The following is a 16,228-nucleotide window of genomic DNA, read 5'->3' on the forward strand; positions in this document are numbered from 1 at the left end:
ATTTGCCATAGTCTACGCAAGTTGTATAGAGCTGAGAGCTACGGAGAACTTCGTCAATCAAGACAAATTTCCGTGGAGGGTAAGGAAATTATAAGAGTCCTCAAGAGTCACCCCCACGGTCTTGTCGTTAGGCTTGTTGGTTCGTTCTATTAGTTCATTTCCGGAGGGAGCGGCGCAGCTCATGTATACCACCCAACCGCACGCAACCTGACACAGCTGGGAAATGCAGGAGACCCGGCTCAATCCTTGGCCAACAAGATACAATATGAGCCCAAACTTGATCTATTTACGGCACACAACTCCAACTGAGCAGGGTTCCGCACTCATCCCGGATCAGTCCTAGATAAGCCATTCTTGATCAATGTGTTTCAATTTCGTGTGGCCTCCAACCCTAGCGTCTCTTGTAGGCGCGCGCCAACAATTCGGATTGGCGAGGTACGTTGAATTTTGCTGCTTGAGATGAAAACAGTCTACTAGATAAATATTTCTGCAATTCGGAGTGCTAACTACATGTACACAATACTGCTCGAGCATCATAAGATGAACCATCATAAATGAGAACGCCTTGGTGTATCTGGTTATGTCATCTTTCATCTATTTTGAGATCGGCTTCGAGGTAGTAGGCGTTGACACTAAATTCAGTCTGGTCTCCCACATCCTCAGACAACCCATTCTTCTTTTTTCATATTCCGAGACATTGCTCACCACATAACTCTGGCAATCGTACCTTGCGCAAACAGCCTCATAAGCAGCTTTCGGATGTCATCTGTGAACATGATGCCCAACGTCAGATTTGAGAATGAGCCAATTGGAACAGAAGCTGTGCCAAAGGTTTCTGAATCCCAAGAACTTCGGTGACCAAGATTGCAATAGCGGGACTGATGATGGCGCTCGCAATAAGCCATGGACGCGGTCTCTTCTTAGTCATTGGATCTGCCTGGACAGTACTGAGTCTCTGGTTCCATGTCCGAACCGCGAGGATATTGCTCCACTGCAGGAACACCAACGTGACGAAGTAGACGCATTGGCCGGTTGCATTGAGTTGGCGAGCTCATCGAGCGTGTATCCATGATAACCCTCAGCATAGCCCTCAAACAAGAAGAAAGGCTCATGGATCGGGAAGCAGAATACTCTCTATCATTTCCTCAAAGTACTCTATAGCAAGGGTGAGGAAAAGGTACCACAGTAGCTCAACGTCGAGTGATGAGAAAGGCGATTAACTCGGATATAAACGGAAGGGATGTAAGGAAAACGCAATGCACCACTATTTGTTTCGCCGACAATTCGAGTTTGCAATGCGAGTTTCGTATGCGGATAATTTTCCAGTTGCGCAATATGCAGGCTGCCTCTCGACGTCCTGGATGTCACTTACAAGAGAGATGGGTGAGCATGCCAAGAAAAAAAGAACTAATACAAGAATAGGGCATAAGATACGCCCTTTCTACCTTTCAGACGCGAAGGACATTAATTAAGTTAGAATTACCTACAAACTCCAACTTCTCATGGCACACGGCGCAAATTTCCCCAGACAAATTAACGCCGCAAAGAACGCCCCAGGATCAGTACAAGCTCCCAGTTTCGGGACCTCTCCTTTGTCCGGCGCAATTCCTTTTCGCATGAATGTAACAGCATCATACACAGTTTCTGCTTCTTATTGCCGTCGGGTTATATCATAGGACAGCGTGATGGCTGACAGAAGCGATTTTCCTATCACTTTTCCTGTCCGCCTTTCGCCGGCTGCTTCGAGTGAACCTGCATGGGTAGTTTTGTTTCCCAGCCACGTACTCTGATATCCAATATTGTGGGATGGAGCGGGCAGAACAGCCAGTTCGTCAGATGTTCTCTAACTTCATCAATGGCATCGTTTGTAGCAGCAGGTCACCGTTCTGGCGCGTCGAGGAGACCTGTGCAACTCTACGTCTACGGCCACATCACTTAGTGAAGACCAAAATGAAAATAGCCTTGTACGCTGGCCGGTATGAATGTGCAGTGGATCAAGCGGGCAGTGGGGCAAATCAGCCGACAAAACAACGAAAGCTCAATTCTTCCTGTTTCCGGGATTGATACGCCAAACGCTGCCAGGCCTCTACTCTAATTGAAAGAGTAAGAAAGAAAGACATTTACTCAGAAGTATGATCAAAAGGTGTTTTCTTGAGACAGTCGCTAAAGATTAGGATAAGACGCAGGTGGCCTTAAAAGGCAGAGCCTTAGGTACCGGTTAATTTCACGATACCTGTCACTCGGCGAGGGTCCACCACATCAATCTCCGTCCATCAAAAACGTCAAAAACATACAACACCAGGTATTCGCTGGTCGTCACCGACCCAACTACTAATCCGGCCCTCATTGGTTTATCTATGGGAGAGCGGACGGGATCCCGAGTTTTCCAATGGGTATGGTCGTATGTGATGGGGTAGTGGCAACCAAGGAATTATAGCTCGATCCTACCAGAGCGCCAACGATGCAATATTGGTCAACTAGATCATAATGCAGAAAAGCGTTGTGTACTTTAGTTCGACAGCAGGTCATTTCCTTGACTCTTTGCTTCGTATGAGACATTGAAATAATATCCAAAGTTCTCGAGAGCTAAGTACTAGAGTTGTCCCGATCACGACATGGAGGCCCTGGCTCAATAACACAACGTTTGTGGTAGCAACGTTGACGCTCATTTGACAGCAATAATCTTCAGTACTAAAATCTCATTCATATTTGTTCATTTAATAAGCGTAGGTCACCAGATAATATCTTGAACGGGAAGGAACATTGGTGTTTACATTCCGTCAATCGGTGATGCTCATTTATTCATTTCCACATCGAGGTCCACCGCAACTGCCAGAGGCCAACAGCCACAAGATCAAGCTGACTTACTAGCTATACATTACATCATTCATAAGTTTTGTGTTTGTCATCTCCGGCTCTGAAGAAGGATAAATTAACAGCCCTAGAAGTGGTCGCAATGCGGCCAATGTTGAACCTACAAAGTTGAGACCGCAGGAGATCAGCCTCGCCGTCACCCTTGCATTATGCAACCTCAAGCAGACAATAATTCGCATTGCAGGACAAGAGAACTGAAGAACGATATCATACATAGTAGGTGAGTCATCCGTCACCATCTGACTTCCAAGAATATACATGTAATGTTATGTCAGTGGGTAATTGTGTGGAGTGGTTCGACGTAGGCGACAACTTCACTTCAAATTGCGCTATGGGAGGCATTCTTGAAGAGGCAGAAAGGCGAAGCAGGGGCCATCTACTTGAGCATACAATGATGTCTATCCTGTGACATAGACAGTTGAGAATGCATCCTGTCTGCCCGTACAGCAAAAGCACATGTTTCTATCACTGAGCTAAACTTCTTTTCTTGTTGTTGTTATTGTTGTTGTATTTAACACCGTAGCGGCCGGGCTAGAGCCCTTACCGTAGACCTCCTAAAGGGTATATAGCGTAGAGGGCCGTAAACTAAGGCTACCTATTTTATAATATATCGTCTCTTTATATTGTCCTCTAAATTATACTTTATAGCCATTATACATTCTATCTATCCCTAGTTCCCACTAATACCCTAGTTTTATTCTTTTTTAAATCGTCCTTTAGAATTAAGAAGTTCTTTATAATCCGTACTTATATTTATATAAATATAAATACTATTACCGTAAATAGATCTTTTAAAAGAAGTCCGTTATGTAGAGAAAGGCCTCGAAACCTTATAGATCGGTAATTAATCTTTTAAAATAGGCCTCGAAAGATCCTATAAGGCCTATAGGCTCGGGTATACTATAAGAATAAAAGATCGGCTACCGTTACCTCCTTACTAGCATTAATTAATAATAGACTAGGTAGTCTACGTTTTTTACCTCTCTATAAAAATATATTATTAAAGCGTCGTCGTAATTAAAATATTAGTAATATTATTTAAAGTCCCTATAACCTAATCGTACCGCTAATAGGTAATATAATATAGCCCGCAGTAAGGCTAGTTTAGGAGGGCTAAATAGAACTATCTTAAGCCTTAAATCTACATACTACGGCCTTTGCTCTTTATATCATTATCTCCTATAATAATCTTATAGTTTTTCTTTTATAAGCTACTTAATACCTACTAGTATTATTATTTAACCTATCTACGCCAGTAATATCGTTCCTTCTTTAACTAGCCGGTCTACGGCCTTATTTCCTTTAATACCTTGGTATTCTAGAAACTAATACGTCCGTATATTAAAAATCCTAATTCTTTTTTAGATTTTAAAGAACGCCTCTTATAACAAGTCCAGCGCCTTATTATAGATATCTTATATAATATTAATATTATCAATATATATATAGATTAGATAACTACGATTAATAAATAGAGCCCTTTTAAGGCCGGCTTACGCTCCTTTAACCTCGGTATTAAATATTTCTACTAATCCGAGTCGGCTATACCTTTACACTATATATTTAGAGTTTTAATAAATAACGAAGCCATATTCTATAGCTCTATTCGTTACCTTAGAGCTATCCGAAAAGACGATTATATAGCTTTCCGGTATTATCTTTAACTAGCACTCAAAATCTTTCGTAGCCTCTTCTTTATATTAAATTACTATTTAATTTTATAAGCTTAGTAAATACTATAATTAGAGGAACGTTAGTCTTCTATATTTTAATAAAAGTTTAGCCGTTCGTTATAGTCTTATCTATTACTATCCTTACTAAAAAAGCCGTATAATTAGCGGGTATTAGCAATCGATCTTTTATAATCGGACTACGGCCTATAAATAGATACCTTTTAAAACGACTTTAGTTAATAATAAGCCGGCATTTTAAAAAAGGCTACTAATTAGCATTATCCTTTAAATAAATAGAACGGCCTTTACCGCCGCTATAATAATACTATCGATCTTCTATACGAGCCCTTTCTAGTTTATATTAACAGGTTTTTTTTAAAAAGGCGGATTTATATCTATCTCTACTTAGCATCTCGAAACCGGCTTTATAATACTTACGTACTATATTTTAGCATTAAAGAGTATAATCGGTAATATATAAGAAACGACGGTTTTTTATATAGCGGCCGCTAATAGTCCTCTTTTTATATTTATAAGTTACCTTAAATATTAAGCTACCTTCTTTACCGTAGCTATTTTTATATCGATATAGTACTAGAAAAATAGTTTTTTATCGAACTAAATACCTAGCTAGCATATAGGTTTTATTAAGGCCTTAATTATTAAATCCCCCGCCGTAACCTCTAGTAGCTCTACTAGCTGGCCGTACTTTTTAATAAAGTAGATGACCTTATATTTACTTAGGTTAAAAAAGACTTTATTTTTTAAACCCTATTTAAGAATACCGGCTACACTTCGGTTAAGTATTACGACATTATTTTTTAAGGAGGGGCTTATAATTAAAATAGCGATATTGTCTATATATCCGAATCGTACGTCCAGGTCGTCTTTAAATATTTCCGTAATATAGAGTAAAAAGACGATAGGAAATAAAAGCGACCCTTATAGTAGCTTATATAATAAAGGAAAGTATTCCGTTATGCTTTTTTCTAATTAGACTTTAATAATACGGATATAATAAAAGTTAAAGATAAGTTTAATTAAGCTATATAGCTATCCCTACTAATATAATTTAATGATAAGCCGGTTCTAAAAGATAGAATCAAATACCCTTTTTACATCTATAATTAGAAATATCGCCGTAAGCCCTTTTAAAAAGGCCGTTTTAATATTATAGGTAAGGTAGGTCGTTAGATCGATAACTAACCTACCTTATAGGGCTCTAATCTATTACGGACTAACGATATACTTAATAATCGCTAAGGACGTTATTTTTTTAATTATTAATTTTTTAAATCCTTTACTTAAATATAAGAAGAACGCGATCGGACGCTAGGACCTAGGCTTAAAAGTATCCTTATCGGCCTTCTAGATTATAACTACCTTAATTCTATAGAAAAGTAAAGGAAAGTAGCCGGCCTATATATAGGACTAGAATAGCTACTTAACTAGCTCCGAAATAACGCCTTAATAGGCCTAAAAGAGGTATATAATGATCCCGTTTATATTAAGGGTCGTTATTTTTATTAAAATAGCCATCTTTACTTTTTTTCTATTAATATTATCCTACTAAATAATCACTTATTTTAGAACGACGGGTATATTAAACGGGTTACCCGGTACATTATCTTCTATACTAAACCTATCAAGAAGGGCTTTCTAGAATGCTTAGGCCTTTTTATTAGTATCCTCGATCGTTTAGTTATTTATAATTAATAAGGGTGCTCTAGTTAATAGGCTCGCTTTCTGTTAATTTATAACTTAATAAAGGTCCCGGTCTAAAGCAACTTTATCGATCTTTCCGGCCTAATATACTCGCTTAGCCTTCCTTATAATATTTAAGAATACTTTCTACTTTTCTATTAAAGAAGGATTTACGTTCTATTCTATTTCTTAGGTTTATAAGTTATAGGTAATACGGTACGTTTTATAGGCCTCTATATATTCCTTTATTTATTAAGCTATACCTTTTCTCTATTTTTCTCTCTTTTTACCGACCGCCTTAATAGCTCGGGAAAAAAGCTTAATAATATAACTTATCTACCCGTCTAGGCCTACCAGAGTAGGTTAATCCCCTAGATTAGGTATTATAGCTAGCCTCCTTTTAATTAGGTTTTTTAACCGAGGTAGTACCGAATTGGGTACTAATAATAGCCGTAGCTATAAGTGGCCCTCTCCTTATAATATTAGGCGTTTAAATAATAATATAATAGCTATAATAGCCTTATAGTTAGCTCCCGGGTATAACTATAGGCTAACCTATACGTACGTAAAAGGGATATTAAAAAAAGCTAGGTCTAGGATATATCCGTAATCCTAAGTTACTACCCTAACTTTATTAATAAAAAAGAGATTATAGCCATTTACCTAGCCTACAATATTATTTCCCTAGTTCCCGTTCTTTATCCCGGGCTCTTAAAAATAATAATACGCATTAAAATTACCTATAATCAAAGCTTGTTCCGGGGGTTTAAGTTTTAATAATATCCTTATTATACGGCTATAGGGGTTACGGGGTTATCTATATATATTAACGATAATCATCGTTTTATTAATTACTAATTATAATACGTCTCTTGTATAGATAGGCCTCTATTACTCTACTATCATCCCTATCCCTTTATATATATAGGTTAATATTTTTGGTCTAGTTCCTTTGCTATCCTAGAAGTTGACCGGGACGAAAAAGTCGAAACCCGGGTGCGTATTCAGTTATACATTTCCGTCTTTCTAGCCCGTCCAAGGTTCCTGGACGAGGACTATATCTATCTAAGCCTCTTAGTAGAGCTGTAGGAAAGCCGTATACGCTAGGGAGATCTTTCCGACGTTACCCTATATAATATATAGCATCTATAGGGTCGCCGCTCTCGGCTTATATTTCTAAATCGAGTTCGAGGTAGGTATAGGTATTTGCGACGTTATAATTTGGCTTTTATGCTACCCGTTAGCTCTTATTTAGCATAGGTAATATAGGATGGTCGATAGAGGTATTGTCGGGGGAGTCTTTGCCCTCGCCTTTATCCGCCTCGTTTTTATCTATACTACTATTATTAATACTTTCGTCACCAAGGTAAATGATCGAGCTTGTAGAGGGCGTTCTTATATGCGCGTACTTAGCGCCGGGTTATTAGTTCTAGCTAGTAGAGGTAAGGATGCCTGCTGCCTCTTAATTACTATCGGATCGAGTAGCCTTATATAGAGTATCCGATACTTTCTAGCCGGTCTTCTAGATCCGAGCCTGCTCCTTTTAACCGGGAAGGGAGACGACGCTATTTACGGCCAAAGGCCTTACTAAGCAGTCTATATAGCTAGCTTGGAAGGGGCCGTAGTAGTTAGTATATTAGGGCCTAGCTATATAGGGTCCTGTTTTATATAAATTAAAAGGTCTTCTACAGTTATTATAGATCGGTTATCGTTTATAGAACCGGTTAGAGTGGTAGCCCTAGTAGCCAGGATTATGTCGGATAAGCGTCCTTTATTTCTTAACGGGCAGAGATTTACCGTTTTAGTTAAAGAGCCTAAAGGGCGTAACCTTTAATATAAATAATATAAGCTAAGATATTTTGTTCGTAACTAGGTTAGGCCTAAGGCGGGACGGTCGAGCAAGGACAGGCTTTTATCCTATCTATATAAAAACCTTATCTTTAATAAGTGTAGTTGGGTCCAGGATATCCCCGCTAATACTGTATAGTTTTATTAGGTATCGCGGTATAACGTAAGTATACTACTTGATAGGCGTCTTGACCTGGTAGGCGCCGAGGCATTCCGCTAGCTTTGCCTTACTTATAAGTAATCTTTCTTATATTTACTTATTTTGCGGCTTTAGAGAGTAACCTATGCTGATATAGTAAACGTAGGGAAGGTCCGCTAGCCCTAGGCTAACGGCTTTATAAACGATCTATTATACGGCGAACGGTACGATTTTCCGAGCGGCCGTTAAGCTTTTTTCTAGGACGTAGGCAAAAATGCGGAGGTCCTCCTTTGGCTACGCCTGTAGCTGATCCTTAGCGGGGAGTATGGCCTTTGGGCGGGTAGAGCTCTAGTAGCTCTAGCCGCTCTAGGTCGCCGTAATAATATTACCCGCTATTAGTGCGACGATAGCCGCCTAACTCCGGGCCGCTATTAGGCTTATTTTGTAATTAATTAGTCTTTTAAGGGTTTAAATAACATAGGTAGTAGCTTCTTTCGCAATCTACTTTCTAGAACTATTAAAGCTGGCGATAATGCTATCGACGGACCGTATAATGGTTAGAAAGACGTCTTTCCGTACCTCGTACTGTCTAGCTTCTTCTATAAAGGTTATTAAGACGGACCTTATAGTAGATCTGCTCGGAGTAGATACGGTAGAGGCTATGGGCCCTTCGGCCGAGGTAGGGGCGTCGGTAGTAGCATTAAGCTGGCTTCCTGTTAAGCTGGGCCGGGTCGGCTATGCTTCGGTATTGCGGCGTCGCTTAGCTTTTAAGGTAGGGTTCGGCTCCGGAGGTATCCCGGAGCCTGATTCGGGGTCGGCTTGGTCGGCCGACATTAGTCCGGTACCTAACGGCGGCTATAAGGCCATTGCGGATATAGGCTCCGGTAAGGGGAGGTGAAGAGTTTTCGGCTGTTAGTAATTTAGTGGTAGGCTTACTCATTCACTAACAGCAGATGCCAAGAAAAATTAGGCGAGAGGGAAGTTGACTTCTTTTCCTGTATTAGGAGCTGAATATATCATCTACTAAAAAGCCCCAGGTGCACCTTCCTATTGCCTTGCTTTCGATTTCCGTTGTGTAATCTCCCAGCGCTAGAACCCGGTACGTTCGAAGATCTTGGTACTGAGTATTTTGCCGTGGGCCCCTGGGGATACGGATGCCATGACCATCGTCTTTGGAAATTTGTCAAATCCTCCCAACACAGAGCGTAATTTCGGGTCTCAGGGTAGATTCAGCGGCAAGAAAAGCAGGTTTTCGCGAACAGATAGTGCGAGAACCGACAACAACCTCGCACACATGGTAAATCGTGCGACTTGCATTCTACAAGGTAAGAATAGCCGTGTGAATTGCGTTTTGGTTGATATTTCATGCATATTCGAGTACTTTCCAGTTCCATAAATCTTTACCCCGACCTGGTGACTCCGTACCTGTCGTAGGATATCAGGGGCCTCCTGGGTGGCACCTACGGAGAGCTCCGGTTCTTCCAACTCAGTGTGGTTAGAAAACCACTTTCTGCATACCCATCACAGATTCCGGATTGAGCATATCGCCTATCTGAATGCCAAAATTTCCTCAGTCCCATTGCCGATACTTCACGCTGAGAGGAACAAGACTGGGGCAACTACGAGCCTCGGTCGAATGCTAGGCGAAGGCCTGTGAAGAGAAAGACATACAAATACACAAGCAATGAGACTTGAAGGCCCCATGAGATTGGCTTCTACTGGTTATCATGGAGCTTCAGCAGTATCCAGTCTACCAGCATGCTGAAGATTGCCATTCTCGCTTCTCTTGGTGGCCTCATCGCGGCCCTCGACCTGAGCAGCCAAGATTTCCGTATAAGTATCAACGGTAAGACCGGTGCCATCTACAAAATCACTGACCCTCTCTTCAATGATGTCGTAAACTGGGTGGTTAGCGGCTCCAATGCGCCCTGGCTCCCGACAGGCAGCCGCTGGTGTCTAGGGTACGCCGATCTGGGCCAAGATTACCTCCATCGCAACTTTTGGAACTTCCCCCAGATCACGAAGCGTGACAATACTGTAGAAGCAGTTCATATTGCTGGAACGCTTGAGCTCCTAGTCAGCCGGAGCATCACAGATGAGAATCGGTCCTTCACTGAATCATATACCTTCACGAACAAAGGCGCCTCGACGCTGAACCTGAACAGCCGAGGAACAACATCTTTGGCCATCTATGGCCTTTTCAACGACCATTACACAAACACAAGTGATTGCGTCAAAACTCACTCGCATGCACATGCTTAAGCGTTTGGAGGAGCTTCTTTCTAGGTTAAGCTGAGCCAAATGGGCGGCAACTATCGAAATCTCGGGTTTGTCCTGGCAAAGGGCGCATTGGTGGGCTACAGTATCGAGTCACGCGACCCCGTCACACTGTCTAACACGCGGGGTGTCTTCCTACTTCATCCTTCTATTCCCATCCTGGAGCCGGGCGCGTCGAGCACGATCGCGTGGACGTGGTTCTGGCATAGCGACTGGGACGACTTCTTCAAGCAGAGCGCCGCTCGATCCAAGCAATTCGTGAGAGTCGAGACAGATTACTTTACTTCCATCACGAGAGACAGCCTCTATCTCTCTCATCGGTGCTTTCTGCCAATACCAACACGAAGGTTAGTGGCCAAGTACTGCAATGCGACGAAAGTAAGTGTCACTACAACTTTACAGCCGGGCGTCCAGGCAGGACGAATCTTGTGGTCACCACGGACAATGGCTACAATTCTACACTTTCCCTCAACACCGTCCCGAAATATGACGACCTGATCTCCAGTCGCACTAAGTTCATGATCGAGAATCAGCAAGATACTACGCCCGACACGCCCGCAGAGGGAGCCTATCGCGTTTTCGATAACCAAGCCAACGTCCTCGCGAAATAGGACACATCTACAGATCGAAACCCTGGCCGCGAACGCGTGGGGATGGGCAACCTCATGGCACGCTGGCTGAAGAAAAAAGCCCCGAGAATGTCCAGGTTCGACAGTCGCTGGAGAAGTACTCCGCTTATGTCTCTACCAAGCTGTAGGAGAAGAACGGGTTCGTGCGTGATAGGCCGATCGGGATGGACGGCAGCAAGAAGCGCCTGTACAACTGGCATTGGGTTCTCCAATTTCGCATCACAGTTGCTGCTCTGGACCTCAACTTGAGGGGGATAGCCGCGGAGAAGACACCTTTAGAGCGGTTCATGCTCACCCTAGAGAATTTCTACCCTGAAGGCGGCGGAGAGTTGCACGCCATCGGCCTCCCTATCCTCGAAAGTCTACGCGCCCTCGGGAAGCACGGAAACGAAGAATTGCTAGAGAGAGCTCAAGGGCTGTTTCTCGCCCATGGACAAACATCGCGGCACGCGGACAAGCCTATCCGTCATTCGAAGTCAACCTTGAACAATCTATAATCGCCCCCGCTGCTGTAACTCTCCTTGAGCTCTGGCGCTATACAGGCAACGAGGATTGGCTGGACGCCGGCAAACTACACCTCAATATCCTCCTCCATTCTGCGGGCAAACAGCTCGACTACCGCCTTCACGACCTCGCGATCCGCCACTGGGACGGTTACTGGTTCGGTAAGGACCGCACGTGAGGAGATACATTTCCTCACTTCTGGAGCACGCTCAACGGCATCACGCTCCATCACTACGCCAAGGGCCTGAAGAACGATACCCAACGTCAAGGAGCGGCTACCTTGAAGACTGCTAACGGTATCACAAGAAACAATCTTGCTTTGTTCGAGGCAAACGGCCGCGCTTCGTGTGCCTATATTTATCCAACCTCCGTCAACGGCCGCGCTGAGAATTACAAAGATCCGTATGCGAATGATCAGGATTGGGCGTTAACTCACCTCTTGCGGATCGAAGATGATGCCTTTGTTGAGGAATGAGTAGGCACCAACCCACTGAAGAGATTTTACGACAGGTCGCAGAGTAAATATGTTTCGACGATGAAGTTAGTCTTCTTATACATATTGCTCGCAAAACTTTGAAAATAAGTGCGGAGTCTCAGAACAGGCAATAAGGAAGAAACTGGCTATGCATTGTTAGCAGCTGGGTGAGATTGCCTTGGAATTCTGACATGTGAAAACGAGCTAGCCATTGGAAGATTTCAGGACTACGGTTCAATGTTTTTTGTATCTACTGCAGCTAGAATTTCAACTATAGGTCGACAAGTCCAGCTCAAGATGCAAATATAAGAAGTTTTGGTACAAGAGCGTATGCCAAACTGAGATTCTCGAGTTGCAGCAAGTGTGACATGCCAGTCGGATCTTTTGCGATTGTCGCAATGACAAGATATTGCATCCAGACGGTTGACATTATTACCAGCAGGTAGAACACTACGATCGCCAGCTTCCATCCGAGTCTTAACAGTGCATCCCTCTTCTTCTTCTCGTCTTCTCCCGTAAAGGCACACTCTGTGTCGTCCTGCTTACATAGAGAACGTATTCTTTTGATGATGATGGTGCATACACCAATAAAAAGCATCACCCAGACACTATAAAAGATAAGAATATCCTTGGTCTGCCGCTGAAGCTCAGCACCGACTGTTTCGTGTTCTAAGATGACGGATAGAAGTTTGTAGATGGGAAGAAACATCAAGCCATACCCAGGCAGTAGATTAAGCATGGAAACCAACACCGAAACCTGAGTGTCCCGGTCCGGTAGGGGGATCAGGGAATCAGCTGCTGATTTCTTCTCTAGTGGTGCGCTTTTCCCTTTCTCATCGGATTCCGTCATTGATTGGACTTGTGCAGCAGATGTGTTTTTAGCGAAACTTGAGAGAAGGCTTGCGTTTTCCGTGCTTCTCTCGTTGTCGGAGTCCGCTTCGATTGAAACGATTGATTTTGAAAATGCTGAATCAGTTGACAATCGGTAAACAGTCTCAAGACCGAGTTCGGTTTCGTTGGCCCTCACGACTTCCTCGCCCACTCCTTGCTTAGCTTCTTCATCTTTCTTCTTCTTGGAAAATATGACGTTTAAAAGTCCTCCGAGCACTATCAAATGATTGGTTGCAACGGTTATTGTGCTTCCCGTCATTAGATCTCGCATGGCCCTTGACTCGGTAAGAGGCAGTTGTATGAAGATCATTAGAATTGGACTCGCTACCCAAGTGATGGCAAAGTAAGCGCAGGTAACTTTCTTCCATCGTAGCTTTCCAGTGGGATTGAGAGGGGGTCTCCCAAGGAGGAGCATGCAGCATATGTACAAGCTAACTGCTGTATTGACGAAGGCGATGTAGCCGTAACATAGATGATAATGTCGTAAGCTTCTCTCAAACTTAACTAAGTCTGAAATCTCGCTAGTTGAGTCGGCTGTTGCTGAAGTCGTCATACTGAGATTTGATTGAAAAGGACTTTTATTGAAACCCAGTGCTGCCGTTAAATGAGCGGCATCAATCAATCGAATAGAAGTTAACCAGTGCTCAAGAAGTTGTTCGTTGCGAGTCATCTGAGATGCATGCGCCAGAAGTAGATACATGTAGGAATGCCAGAGCTATTTCGTTGCTTTTAAGGTATGATATGTTGGTTCGCCTTACGGCGTAGCAAAATAGCCGAGGCGGACTATCTAGTCATTGAATGCCCAAACTTAGCGATGATCAGCCCATGGTCAATCCAATGAATAGGCAGCCATGCAGCCAAGAAGTCATCGCCGCAGAAAGAGTGGAATTTTTCGCCCTGCACCGCCCGTCCTCTCATTACTGTAAATATGCCTGACAAGAACTTCAAGATGGACCAGCCTTGGCTAAGGTAGTGGAAGCTATAAGCTGAGGCACTATCTGATAAACGCTGTATCATTAATTCGAGTCTTCTGAGACAATTTTCATCGACTTGATAAAATTAGGAACATGGATTCCTGCCACAATTCACCCAATTCCTCTAGTTTCGCCGCTTTGAGGTAGGATAAGTTATTAGACACGTGGCCATCCAGTCTTCGTAGCAATACCGGCTCAATTTTCACCCTTGCTGTCTCGTGTTCTCGCAGTATCTCTATTTCAAGCTAATTAACGTGACACTACTAACAGGCCAGTACGAACAACTTAGACAGAATCAAAGTCACCAGGCTGAAATTGGAGACATGTCCAAGATGCGCAAGCCCGTGGGTATCCTTCGCTGCCGCAGCAAGCACAAAATATCGACTCCAGTCAGTAACAAGCCCAGCCAGTACTCCAACAGCAAAAAATGCTGTTTCCCTCACTTTCTTTGCCTCTGCGGCGCGCCTCTTTTCTCTTTCCTCGCTGTTGACGCTCTCTTCGTCCCGAGACTTCGCAGCACTATGAGAGAAATAGTTGAGGATGCCGGCGATGTTGATGACGAGGATCAACCCATAGACAACGCCGAAAAGAATGAGGCTGTCTCTCGTTTCGCGCTGTTGCCTTGTGTCATTGTTTCCTCGGTCTACGAAGATGCACTTCGCAAGGCGTATGACGCCCCACAATATTATCTGGTGGCCGGGGGATAAGACTGCTAGACCCATGAACATACTGGCAAGTCCCTGTGCTACTGTTGCCTCCTTCTTTGGAGTTTCTGCACCGGTATGTTCAGTTGCGGAAACTTCTTCGGTTTTCTGCGCTCCAGGGATTCTGCTGGTGAAACGATCCAAGAACCCTGTCTTTTCTGATGTTGATACAGCTGTACTCGTTGAGGCGTTCGACCGTACGGACTCTGTGGAGGGACGAGCGGAAGCCTTGTCCTGAGCATCGGTTGCTATAGTTGTGCCGGGATTCCCTTCAACGATCTGATCTTCGCCGTTCTTCGTGTTCTTCTCCCTGTCGTCCATGGCGTTGCTCTGCATAATACAAAGAACGGCCCCCTGTATGATGACAGTAGCCACGACGTGTCCGATCGCAATGAGCCTGAGGTTTCGGTCTTTCATCTTAGGGACTTTGATAGCCGCAACAGCCACCAATAAAACGGCATACGTGAATCCTCCAAGACATACAAGTGTCTTGTGCTTGAGCTTCCGGTTTGGATTGATGGGAGCATTGCCGGACATGATGCAGAACCAAGTGTAGAATCCGATGACGTTGCTGAGCCACGCAATGGTACCGTAGGATAAGAAAAAATGAGGAAGATCACCATCAATGGAGAATGTGCTTCCCATAGTCATATTGCATTTGATTTTTCCGTTGTTGTCGTCGATGCAGATGGATTGATAACTGTCGGTTCCGCAGACCGTTACGAGTGAGCCCGCGTAGTCGATGGAAGAACACCCTTTGGTGCCGTCAAACATTTTGAATCAAATTTTATACAAGATTTCAAGTGACTTTAATCCAGAGGTTTGACCTGATGTGAAAAAGAAGGAGACTTGGGATTTTAAAGCAAAGCATTTTCCGCTCTGCTCCAGCCTTGGCACCGGGGGTCAGCAGCCTCTATCAATGCTGCGCCAGTCAGCCCATCGCCCGACAGTAAGAATGTGGCAATCTTCAAGGCAGAATCAAGTCTACTTTGTGTTGCCTAATCTGGATTCAAACAGCAGCCAATAGTGGGAGTCGGAAGACGACAAGTATCGGCTGTGGCGGGAGATCGACGACAACAAATTACCAAACTCGCTGACCAATGACGGGTCGCCCGACTTCACCAATCTGGTATAGAGTCCATCCTTCGATGCAGTTCGCCCTGATCCAAGCATACCATTCAGTTGAAAACCGACAGCTGGTAGCCCTAAGTACTTACTCGTAAGCATCAATGAGTTATTCAATGTCTAATCTGTTCTCGTTGCACGGCCACTGGTAAGGCAAAATGCGAAAACTACATTAGTTGGCAACGTCCTACCTATAGCAGGACATTGAAAGTAATGGCCAGGTCTAACTATACCGGGAGGTATTGATGGGCGCACAAGGTTACTTCAAAGAATCAGCTCGCATTCCACAAGTTCAAGTCGGGGGCAACTGTTCAAATGCTCACATCACAAGTTCAAGTCCCACACTAAATGGAAACACTCCCCCACGATACAGTGTTTGAAACAGCACCTTTAGGAGGACTTTTTGTCAAC

The 16,228-nt window shown here is 43.6% G+C and overlaps 3 protein-coding genes across 3 annotated transcripts; 1 reads left to right on the top strand and 2 right to left on the bottom strand.

The window, feature by feature from the left end:
* Positions 1 to 9,996: 9,996 nt before the first annotated feature.
* Positions 9,997 to 12,329, top strand: BDP55DRAFT_705600 (uncharacterized protein; the record flags this gene model as incomplete). Its single annotated transcript, XM_060578039.1, has 8 exons — positions 9,997 to 10,470; positions 10,525 to 10,835; positions 10,868 to 10,893; positions 10,918 to 11,111; positions 11,213 to 11,268; positions 11,299 to 11,504; positions 11,549 to 11,809; positions 11,831 to 12,329. 8 exons carry the CDS (start codon positions 9,997 to 9,999, stop codon positions 12,121 to 12,123), a joined length of 1,821 nt encoding a protein of 606 aa, XP_060427183.1. The 3' UTR covers positions 12,124 to 12,329.
* Position 12,330: 1 nt separating this feature from the next.
* Positions 12,331 to 13,734, bottom strand: BDP55DRAFT_670468 (uncharacterized protein). Its single transcript, XM_060575384.1, has one exon. The coding sequence runs from the start codon at positions 13,712 to 13,714 to the stop codon at positions 12,416 to 12,418; it is 1,299 nt and encodes a 432-aa protein (XP_060427184.1). The 5' UTR covers positions 13,715 to 13,734; the 3' UTR covers positions 12,331 to 12,415.
* A 272-nt stretch (positions 13,735 to 14,006) lies between these two features.
* On the bottom strand, positions 14,007 to 15,564 carry BDP55DRAFT_670469 (uncharacterized protein). Its single transcript, XM_060575385.1, has one exon. It carries the CDS (start codon positions 15,464 to 15,466, stop codon positions 14,252 to 14,254), a length of 1,215 nt encoding a protein of 404 aa, XP_060427185.1. The 5' UTR covers positions 15,467 to 15,564; the 3' UTR covers positions 14,007 to 14,251.
* Between the last annotated feature and the right edge of the window lie 664 nt (positions 15,565 to 16,228).

Source organism: Colletotrichum godetiae, assembly GCF_030913485.1.
Source record: "Colletotrichum godetiae strain CBS 193.32 chromosome Unknown BDP55scaffold_32, whole genome shotgun sequence".
Taxonomy (NCBI): domain Eukaryota; kingdom Fungi; phylum Ascomycota; class Sordariomycetes; order Glomerellales; family Glomerellaceae; genus Colletotrichum; species Colletotrichum godetiae.

Bases quoted from the DNA above. Each gene is read 5' to 3' on its own strand.
- BDP55DRAFT_670468 (XM_060575384.1), bottom strand. From the start codon at position 13,714: ATGTATCTACTTCTGGCGCATGCATCTCAGATGACTCGCAACGAACAA.
- BDP55DRAFT_670469 (XM_060575385.1), bottom strand. From the start codon at position 15,466: ATGTTTGACGGCACCAAAGGGTGTTCTTCCATCGACTACGCGGGCTCA.